The following is an 11,533-nucleotide window of genomic DNA, read 5'->3' on the forward strand; positions in this document are numbered from 1 at the left end:
TTTTGCTGTTGCCATCACAAGGCAAAACAAGGCTGTAGATGTAATTTCTAGTGCCTATTTGCTGTTAGCACCATCAAAATCTTGTCTCCTTGTGTTTCATTGGCCACAAAAACCTTACATTTGCAATTTTCTGTAACAAGTGTAGTTCGCACATTGCTTCCATCTTTCTGTTAGAAACAGCTACTCTAATAATAAAATGATTCACTGTAAATATAGATGAACTGCTGTGTAAGTTCTACTTTTCTATTTATCCCTGTGGGTACCCTTATTTGCAACGCACTTTAAGACCCTTCTCTTCTTAGCTGGGGTACATAAAATCATTCCTTTTAACTCAAGCAGGTTTTCAATGACCATCTTATATATTTTATGGAACATGTTACCAAGGGGGTTAGCATTCTAATTTTGCTCTGTTTCTTCTTTTGTTTTAATCTTTCCTATAGAGGAGCCAGTTGAGTCATACGAACATCTCTCCTTAAAGGTTTTACGTGCTTGGGAAGAAATCCCTGGGGTTGGATTCAAGCTGGTCCCAGAGCACATTGAGACTCGGCCTCTCTACCATAAGGATAAGCCAGGCATGGAACAGGTAAGGCAGCTCAGTGATGGTGTACTGATGGTAGACCCAAGAGAAGTTTTCCTTTCTTCTAGTTACAGTGCTTTCTAATTGTATCTGCAAACTTACAGAGACAGTGCCCAGGTGGTGTACCATACACAAGACTTTGTACAGTATCAGCCTGCAAATTGTCACGCATGTGTATACAGGGAGTTACCTAAACACACAGTAGCCACTTAAGCTATAAGTGCATATTTTCATTCCTTTAAATGCTCTTGTTTATTAAGCTAACACAAACCCTATTTGCATGTGGACTTTGGCTCTTTTCAGTTTTCATCATGTACTATTTTTATATGGATTTTCACTTGGAAGTTTCCAGTGTTTGAGCTCAATTCCAAACTGCTGAGAGATTGATAAATATGTGTATGAAAAAAATATATTGTGTAGTTTGCTTATAGATTCATGTGTTACAGACTAATGAACTGGTTGGTGCTCAGAGGGGAAGCTGTGTTTTTGGAAGACAAAACTACATTTAAAACCTTTTTAAGTCTAAATTAGGGTTACAGTGATGTTTATTTCTTTTTTTCAAGGGTCGTGTACAGATGTGGGTTGACATATTTCCTAAAGATATGCCTCTACCAGGACCCCCGGTGGACATTTCACCAAGAAAACCCAAAGGGTAATAATACTGTATGCTTCCTCCCAGTACAGTGGTGTAAATCTTCCAGACTGAGTCTGGAAAGAACTATTAAAACAAGTATCATAGCAAACTTCTGTTTTTCTGATACACATAAATCTAAGTCAAAGCAAAGCATCTAGTTTCTTTCATTAAAAAAAGTACAAGAACCGTTAGTGATTTTTGCATCAAGAGCTTTCACATCTTCTAGAAAGATACTGCTTTTTCAGAAAGAGATTGCAGTTGGCTAGATGTAAGAGTCCCATAACAGTTCTGATATTATCATCCATTTGTTGAGCTGAAAGAAATAATTCTGTTTTCAAACCCTTCTTCTGCTACATAATGCGCTTAATCACTGGGTGAGATCTTTAATCGGATGCAATGGTGTACCTATGGATTTCCCATACTTGGCTCAAAGACAAGATCAGAAACACATGAAGTAGCAGCACAAAGAGATATGTTTGGAATAGCAGTCTCTCAAATTTCAGATGGATCCTTCTGCTTTCTATGCAATGCTAGACATAGCTATTCAAGTTTATGTAATGTTTGTTAATAAAAAAGTCAAATGAGACAAACAGAGTTCTCAGGTCATCCTTAATCAGCTTTATTCCAATATTTTAGCAAGGCCCTTCTTTGGAATTTTACATCTGAAGCAGCATTAGATACCATTCCTGCTTTATTTACGTTTGAACAAGGAGCGATGTAATGCAGACTTGTTTATTTTCATTTCTTTTTATAAAAGCCAAGATTTGACAAAAACAAGAGTCCATGTAACTAATACTTTTCTCAGACCATGAATTTCTGTAATTTTCCTTAATGACAAGTATTTCCCCAGCAAAAATATTTAAAACTAATAATATACACAAAAGCAAAATGTAGATGCCATTTTGTAGTCTACAAAACCAGGGAAAAATATTTACAAATCATTAATTATGAGAAAGAAAGTCAACATACAAATGGAGTCAAACATTTTGCCTGGAAACGCCTATTTAATGCAGCAAAAGAGACTCCAGGCTCCATAAAACCACAAGCACGTTGTGAAAACTTTTATTTTTGGTGATCTTTGAGTGAACCAGGGTTTGATGGAGATTTGTAGAGGAAAATTTCTTTGTCTAGTGCAGAGGTGTGGTTTTCAGGGTCCACATGTCCTGAAGAGCTCCATGACCTAGGGTACCTGGTAACTTCAGGGTCAAAGGATTTCACACCCGAGATTGATATTATTTCCAAGACAGCATGTCATGATAGAAAAATCATTTGTTGAATTTCCCAAATATACTTTTAAAAAATTTTTGCAGTTAATACAACTCAATTTTTTTAATACCAAGTATTTATGTCACCTACAATATCTGTATTTCAGTTCAAACTTCTAGTAAATATTTGTATATAGATAATGGAAAGGATAGGAAAGATTTATTTCTCTTTATTGTTGTTTCTGAAGATGGTGATTGTACTTGCTTCAATGAAAATATCTCTAAACAGTTTTTTTTTTTTCCTTTTAAACCATTGGATTGCACCAAAGAAAATGGTTTTAGGCATTTCTTCAGAAAATCGCCTCCCAGGGAGCTCTGATTTTTATTAGCAAGCTGCTTTCTTTCAGTTTTGGAGGCTGCTCTGATGATGCTGCTTATATCGACGTCGCCTTGTTACACTGCAGCATTTTTGTGAAGTGAACTGAAAAGGAACAAGCACATAAAAAGCAAGGAATTTTCCATCTCTCTGAAGCTGGCCATGACCCTGCTGTCATTCGGCATGCTCCAAGAGCGCAGAGGAACCACCATCCCCGTTCCATTGCTACATCCTCTTGTAAACAGAAGGGGCCTGAGGCTGGTGCTATTTTAAGAGTTTTGCACAAATACAACATTTCTTACTTTATAAAAGCATGATTTGGAAGAGGTTTACATTAGTGTCTGACCTGAGCCTGAGTATACACACACCTACTAAAAAAAAGACCATTTGTTAGCATGATCATAACTACACAAAATGTTTCTTTTCTTTTTCAGCTATGAACTGAGGGTAATTATCTGGAACACAGAGGATGTAATTCTAGAAGATGAAAATATCTTTACAGGGCAAAAATCAAGTGATATCTATGTCAAAGGGTAAGTTCTTCAGTACTTGTCTTCAAAAGGAAAATTATATTCAGTCACAAAAATGATTTTGTGGGAATATCTGAGGAGGTATTTCTGTGACCTTGGTACTTGACTGTAAATGCCTGTCCTAGTTAGTCATGTGTATTGAATACTGCTTCACCATTTTTCTCACTTAAAATCAAGTAACTAAAAAATGGCTGAGGCAGAGATGGCATAAGAAGAGAACCAAACTCACAATTCAGCAAACAGAGACAAAACACAAAATTTGAACTGTAAGGGCTCACATGGAAGTAGAGAGCTATGAAATAACTACAGAAAAAGGAATTATGAGCACAACATAGACAAAAAGCTGGCGTATGCCAGACTATTTCAATGGGAAATATTTTCTAACCTCATGTGGGAGTACGCATGTGTGAATGAAGTCCTGGAAAAATCTGAGAATCTAGGGCACTAAGGATATAGAAAAATTAATTTAGGTTTAGATTAGATATAAGGAAGAAATTCTTGACTGTGAGGGTGGTGAGGCACTGGAACAGGTTGCCCTGAGAAAATGTGGATGCCCCATCCCTGGAAGTGTTCAAGGCCAGGATGGATGCAGCTTTGAGCAACCTGGGCTGTTGGAAGGTGTCCCTGCCCATAGTGGAGAAGGAGGAGGTGGAACTAGATGATCCTTAAGGTCCCTTCCAACCCAAACCATTCTGTGATTCTCTGATTTTACCAGAGAAACTTGAGTTAGTTCTGACTATTGTGTGGTATCAGTCCCTTGGAGAATGTGACATTAGCCTAGATAATTGTACACCAACACAGCCAAATGGTCCCCAGTGAGCAGTAGCAGTTATTGCACACGCTGGCTGAATAAACCTTCCCTTGCGGTTCCCTGAGAGGTGCTACTCTGAAATCCCTGGTGTTCACACATAGCACCTTAGCAACAAACTTAATGTGTTCAGAGGAGTAGCAGAGTAACTCTGAGAACATAAGATTCAGTACAAGCTAGAAACCAAGGAAGTAAGTAGGGAGCCAGCCTCTGTGCTGAGCTGTGTGATAATGTGAGGACATCGCTATCACTGCCAGAACTGCCTGACAGAGAAAGGCCGGAGTGGATATCTGTTTGTTTCTGTGCTTTAATGACAAAGGCACATATCTTGTTATGTTCAGATAGTGCACTCAGCACTGAATGTGTCACCAGGATTTGCACTGGAATTGTTGCTAGTTTTCCCCATTTCTTGTTGAATTAATGGGGCTAGCAGGAAAAACACCACTCTTTGGGTGCAATGCAAAAATGGTAACCTTTACTCAACCTGAGATCATCTTCAGAACTAAAATGCATAATGCTGGATCATTACCTTGGTGGAGCTCTTCAGAAGATAAAATTATGTTTAGGAAAGCATAGTCCTACTGTAACATAGCATTGAACTTCAGATGATATGCACACTATAGCAGAAACCAAGAGAAAAAGACAAGGAAAGGTGGGAAGACTTCTCCAGCCATATTTATGCCATGTTTGTACCCACAGACTGCAACTGCAAACACTACAGACTCTAGGACTAACCACTTGAGCCAGTTTTGGGACATTGATGTGGAATCTGTTAGCATGGCACAACATGACTACAGGGTGATTAGTAAATGTTAAAGGAATGATGCTCTGTTTGCTTATCTTATCGTTACTGAATGACAACACCTTCAGTTCAAACTCCCCTGGTGATGGCAGTGTGTCCCACCATGTGCTTGCCATAGGTGGATAAAGGGCCTGGAAGAGGACAAACAGGAGACAGACGTACATTACAACTCCTTGACAGGAGAGGGCAACTTCAACTGGCGCTTTGTGTTCCCATTCCACTACCTCCCAGCAGAGAAACAAATGGTGGTTAGTAAAAGAGAAAACATATTTTCCTTGGAAAAGACAGAGCGCAAAATACCTGCTGAGCTGGTGCTTCAGGTGTGGGACTTTGAAAGACTCTCTTCAGATGATTTCTTGGGTAAGTATGCAGTGAAACTGTCTGAGCTTCATGTGAGGTCTCTCTATACCTGTATTTTATCAAGGGGTGTACATGGAAGAGTCTGAGACCATAGTCTTTCATGTCTTTCTCTGAGGCACCAGATTGCCACCTTATCCATTTCTTGCAGAGTGAATAATTAGGGACTTGAATGCAGCAATGCCAAGGCAATATAAATGAATTGCTGAGGGTACAGGAAGATGCTTAGCTATGAAGCTTGGGCCAAAATGCTGCATTGCTCCATGTGTCTTACCTAGAAACTGCTGTTTGAATGCCTTTGTGTCTTTCTGGTCTCTGAGTGCTGTCACATCACTTCTCTCTCCAGGCACTCTCGAACTGAACCTGAACGGCTTCCATCGAGCAGCAAAGACAGCCAAGAGCTGTGACCTAGGCATGGCTGTGGCGATGAGTGAAGAAAACAAGATCTCCATATTTCAGCAGAAGCGTGTCAGAGGCTGGTGGCCTTTCATCAAGGCTGGGGAGCTCACGGTAGGCGGCTTACTAGAGATGAACAGATTTTTGCAGGGGCTAATACGCTCTGCTATGATCCTGACAGAGACAAATGCTAATTTTGAATATGTTACCTGAAGATGGGCCACCACTGGCAATCCACATGACTTCTGCATGTGCTTCAGTGGTACTCCCATAAATTTCATTCAGATAATCCCAGACAGACAGTTTTACCTTTTTTTCCAGTTCTCTGCCCCACCCCCAGAGGCAGGCCGTGAGCAAAGGGCTGTGTGGGACTTAGCTGCATGCTGGATTAAATCACTACAACTTTGTATTTTTTCTTTTCTTTCTTCTACTGCTCATCTTCCATTACACTGGATGGGCAGAATGGAAAATCAAGTGCTTCCATGAGTGCAAGGGGAATAGATTTAACTCATATTTAGGAAGCTCTAACTTCTGTAGCTGAAGTTATGGCTGATACTAAGGATACAAGTTAACTCAACTTATGTATTTCTTCTGCATGGTGTAGCAAACATGATCTTTTACTGGTGCTAATATTTTGTGGATTACTTAAAAAATTTTAATGGCTTGTTCCAATGGAAACAAGCACTGGAACAGAAGAATTCTGGAAATTATTGGTAAATAATTGGTAATAAAATATTACAAAAATTATTAGCAAAAAAAAAACGGAGCTCTAGGACTTCATGACACTTTCTGCACACAGATCTCATTTCTAGGCATCTGCTTTTGTGAGGTATGACCCCAGTGCACAATCACTTGTGATGGGCTGAATTTCACCCTGTTGCTGGACTGCACTTTGTCCAGCCCAGCCACCCATCCCCCAGCTTAGCCATTCAGCTCTGCAGGGACATGTGATAGTTGGAGTGAACAGGAAAAAAAAATGCAACAGGCCTTATCAGATGAATTACACTATGATTTAGGAAGCAGAAAATATATTTCTGGAGGAAAACCTCTCTTTCTTTATGGTCTCTGGGTGTAGGTCAGGGATTTGGTGCCTAGGTTTTCCTTTGTGCTTTTTCTGTAACTGCAAATACTTTCTCTTGTTTTCTCTAATCAATTTCATTTGCCCTCAGCTGGTTCCATAATTTCTCCACAAGCCAATTCCTGCTGTGATTTAATTATAATAACCAAGTAATGGATGCTTACGTATGATCTCTCTGATCCAGGGCAAAGTGGAAGCTGAATTTCACTTAGTCACAGCAGAAGAAGCTGAGAAGAATCCAGTAGGCAAAGCTCGAAAGGAGCCCGAGCCCTTGGAAAAACCCAAGTGAGTAGGAGCATATTCATTAAAAAGCTGGGGCAGGGGTGTTCAGCAGCAGTCAGGGAAGAGCTCTCCTTGCTCTTCTCATTCCTGCTATAAGCTTGAGCGAGCTGTTTGGCCATTTTGGCAATTCCAGGCCTCCTTGTGACAGAGCTGGTTGATGGCACTCAGCTGGCAGCACCTTGCAGGTGAGCTGAAACATCTTCCTGTGGAAGGCAAAACAAAGCACTTTGCTGCCCATTTGTCCTCAGTAAGGCTTCACACACAGGCTCATTCCATAGCTGACCTGGTCCATGATAACCTCTTTAACCACCGTGATTTATGCACATACCTGACACTTTATTTTGGCCACAAGTAAATATCAGAGAGATGATATTTACTATATTAGGAGGATATATGTAAGCCATTAACATTTAAGTGCTTTAAAATTATTGTATGCCATGTTTGTGTCTTTTATTTTTTTTAATTGGGTTGTTATTAATCTGACCGTTAGGAGGCAGAGTCTTAGTTATAGGAAATAAGGATTATCCACAGAAATTTGGAGGTATCTTAATTGCTACTTATCACTGAAAAGCTGACCTCTGCATGCATCTGGTTCTTCTTGGATAAATTAATCACATGCGGATAAAGGCACATAAAACGTGAAAATCATGCCATACAGGAACCATATGACTTTAACATATGTCTCTAATTTCTTTGTATTTCATAATCAAAGAATGAAGATGCTTGTTTTTCATCATAATGCTCTTTAAATAGGACATTTTAAGTGGTTTAACAAAGGCAGACGATCTAAAAGGAGCATTTTATCTTTCAGTATTTACCACATTAAAAAAATATATTATCAATTGAGACTTTTGCATTCAGAAAAAAATGTACTTCTAATCTATTTTGGTTCAAGTAATTTGTTCTACTAAAGTAAGGAGTTAGACTGAAAAAAAAAAAAAAAAAAAGAAATTGGTATTATATTTCCTGCTACCAAAGCTTCTAAAAATAAATCGCAAATCCTAAAGGTAATCATTGCACATTGTTTATTCTTCATTTGTTTCATATACAAACAAATGTTGCAGAATAAATATGAAAGAAGAGAAAACAGCATGAAGGTAGAATTGCCAATAGCCATATAAAGGATATGAATTTTGTCTGAAAATTAGAGTTAACAGAGACTTATTGAGAATTAGCCTTAGAAAAACTTTAATCAATTGTATCATTGAACATCTTTCTTTACCCAAGGGCAGGATGAGCTATACGTGACAGATGTCTAAAAAATGCCCAGTAATGGGAACTGCAGCATTTTTATTACATAGGAGGGATGACTGAGACAGATCTGAAATACATGTACGTGTGAGAAGCAACCAACCTAGGCAGTTTTAAGAGGGATCATAGGGTGTAATAACAGAACGATTACTTGCCCCAAGGATGTCAAAAGGATGCACAAAGCCACGCTCATTTTCAAGCTCAAGTCATCAAGCCCAGCCCACGCAGCCAGGCAGCCTGGGGCTCCAGGGCACCTTGAATTTTCACCTCAAGGACATTTTTGTGGGTAATGTGCTGTGGTGCCAGAATGTGGTCACTAGCCTGGTGGCCCCTTCACTGGTGCACAACCAGCCTGGAGGTGTTTCAACCCAGATGCAGCAAAAACAGGGTCTTCAGATCTTATGCTGAATAACCAGGGGGGCTTCACATCCAGATTTTTATGTTGAAGTACACAGGAAACACATGGCTTGACCCAGATCTGTGCTTAATTGGAATGTAAGCTTCAATTAAATTCAGGGTGGGACTAGTCCTACCTGACATTATCCATCTCAGAAGCAAGTAATTTGGGCTCCTGTTGTAGTTACCCACATACAGATGGAGGAGTCATCCTATTTACTCAGCACATATCTTAGGATGGGAGCAGTGACCATCAGGAAACTGGGGAGAGAGGTCTTCTGCAAGGTCCTTCCTCTCCACGCTGACTGCACCAGACTGGACACCTGACTTTGAATGTTAGGCAGAACAAATCCTAAGGTTAAAAAGGTGCTATCAGCATGCAGATAGTAAGTACATCAAGACCAAATACTGGAAAGAAAATAAAATAATAGCTGAAGACATTGTATGCCTCGGTTCCATAAAGCTGGCATTAAAGTTTACCAACTCAGTGCCACCATGTGTAGTATGGACTAAGTGGTTCACACATACACAACAGTCAAAATCAATTGAGAGATGGCAGACAACTGTTTCTGCACTTCAAATAAGCTCTCTTCAGGAAGAAGAGAGTCTCTATATCTCTGTGCCAGTACTCTAGGTTTGCACATTTGTTGACAATACATTTCCAGATTGTTCATTTTAAAACTGAATCATGCAAAACAAAATATTTTGAAAAACTAAATTATATTCCAGGAGCTACTAGGAAATGGCACTCTTTAATGTACCAAAGAAAAGGTTGACAAAGATTAAATGTCTGAGGACTAAAACAAATGAGAAATAAGGTGCATGGTTGTTAGCAGTGAGTGTAATTTCATACTGGTAAAGCCACCGTGAGGTTATCCATCTCTTCATCTCAGCCAGTCAAGACAGGATGCTTTTCTGGTAGATGCTCTCTGTTGTAACAAATACACTGTTATAGCTGGTACTGAATTCTGTTGCCTATATTGCACAGAAAACAAATTAAATAAGCCGGAGTCTGGCTTTTTTTCCCCCCTGTCCTTAAAGTTATGAAAAGCCCTTTAGGTGGAACACATGGAATGATGTTTTTGTTACTCAAGTCTGTGATTCAGTCAGCTTTGCTCTTTATCACATCCACTTTTTTACAATTCCTTTTAACCTGGAGGGCTTATTTTCTTTTATTTATTTCCAAGCCATTTCTATCCTTACTATAATATGGTCTTTAATTAAAAAAAATATTCGTTTGACCTTTAGATTTCCCGTGTCTGTCAGATTGGCATTCCCCATCATGTGCTGAATACTGAATTCTCCAGATAACTAAGACATCATTTAAATTACTTAAACAGCTTGCTGGAGTAAAACATTACTTTTTGTGACCCTCAGTCTTAATTCTCCTTACCACTGTACCATCTGCACAATTACAGTGATATTTGATAACAAAGAAAGCCTGTACCCAATTTTGCTGATATTGTTGCTTGACATCACTGCACTCTGCAGGTCATCCCTTCACACACTGCTGACAGCTGTTGGCTCAGCTCATCGCAGAGGTAGGGCTGTTGAAGTCAGAGGCACAATGCCGGAGGAGAGATTACCACAACATTTTTCCTAAGGGGAATGTTGCTTTCCTCTCCATGTGCAGCTTTGCTGTACAGTGTGAAGAAACTGATTACGGAAAAGATTATGACATGGGACAATATTTGGAAGAAATACAGGGTTGTGGAGTGCAGATATGCCCCACCAGAAGGTGGCCCTTCTTCCTTTCATGTACCCAGGCAATCTACCTAGATTTTGAGGTTCCTCTCATCTCCAGTTTTCAGGAGGCCTGTTTTAAAACCCCTTCTGACAATATCTCATTTTGGGCTGTATGCTGGGCCTGAGCTGACTGCCTGTTATGGCACAGTGACTATCACCAAGCAATCACATTTGGTAGTGACTCAATTACTCCTTTTGCAATGCTAAATTCTTTGCAATGAATAGAAAGCTTTTGTACTCAAATTTAAGATGCTTGCATTTCTTCTTTAGGATTTTTCACCATCTTTTCTATATTTTTGAACCCCTCATCTTGCCCTAAATTGGAGTAATTATGAAATATGAACTGGAATTTCATTCGTAGCTGTGTGTGGAGCTAGGGCCTGGAGACAAGATGGATGACCCGAGAGTAGGTAAAACTCACAGAAGTTCTCTCCAAATCTTTTAGTGGGCTCCCACGAGTTAAAGGTCATTTTTAGACTCAAATATATATTTTGCAGTGGGGTAGCTTTGGAAATAGATGGATCTGCCTTTACAAAAGTTTTTATTTCTTTTCTTCTTTCTTCCTCCTTAGCCGACCAGACACATCCTTCTCCTGGTTTGTAAATCCTTTCAAGTGTTTGTATCATCTGATCTGGAGAAATTACAAGAAGTACATCATCATTGGCATAATTCTGCTTATTCTTATTGTCTTCTTGGTGCTCTTCATCTACACAATGCCAGGTGCAATCAGTAATAAGATAATTGTAGGATGAGCATAAGATCATGGCTCTCATTGTAACCAATCATACACAAACACTTCAGTTAAAAATAAAAGTCAGGCACACAAAATTAATGAACCTGAAACACATCTCATTTGTTGTAAATAAAAAGCATTACTATTCCTATGAGAAATAGGAGCTGTCTTAGAATATTTTAATGTCTTACTTCTTTGGCTGTTCATTCAGACCCTGCCTTACTGCGTATTCTCAGCACCATCCTGATATAGCTTTAGTGGCAATGACAGCTTGATTCTACACCTAAAACTGCATGTAAAAGTAAATTCCTTAATGCTGTGCAGAAAGTGATTTTTCAATCAAGTATTTATTATTATAAACA

At 39.2% G+C, this 11,533-nt stretch overlaps 1 protein-coding gene across 1 annotated transcript in view; it reads left to right on the forward strand.

The window, feature by feature from the left end:
* FER1L6 (fer-1 like family member 6) overlaps positions 1 to 11,239 on the forward strand; it is a gene marked incomplete at its 5' end in the record, with an annotated part of 72,980 nt that extends 61,741 nt beyond the window's left edge. The window contains 7 exons of the mRNA XM_082755330.1: positions 441 to 583; positions 1,141 to 1,229; positions 3,227 to 3,325; positions 5,051 to 5,292; positions 5,636 to 5,799; positions 6,948 to 7,048; positions 11,010 to 11,239. Of these exons, the coding sequence (XP_082611456.1) occupies positions 441 to 583; positions 1,141 to 1,229; positions 3,227 to 3,325; positions 5,051 to 5,292; positions 5,636 to 5,799; positions 6,948 to 7,048; positions 11,010 to 11,190 (1,019 nt within the window). The 3' untranslated portion in view covers positions 11,191 to 11,239. The remainder of the gene's footprint in view (positions 1 to 440; positions 584 to 1,140; positions 1,230 to 3,226; positions 3,326 to 5,050; positions 5,293 to 5,635; positions 5,800 to 6,947; positions 7,049 to 11,009) is intronic.
* Positions 11,240 to 11,533: the final 294 nt, after the last annotated feature.

This window comes from Aythya marila (assembly GCF_965140915.1).
Source record: "Aythya marila genome assembly, chromosome: 2".
NCBI classification, from domain to species: domain Eukaryota; kingdom Metazoa; phylum Chordata; class Aves; order Anseriformes; family Anatidae; genus Aythya; species Aythya marila.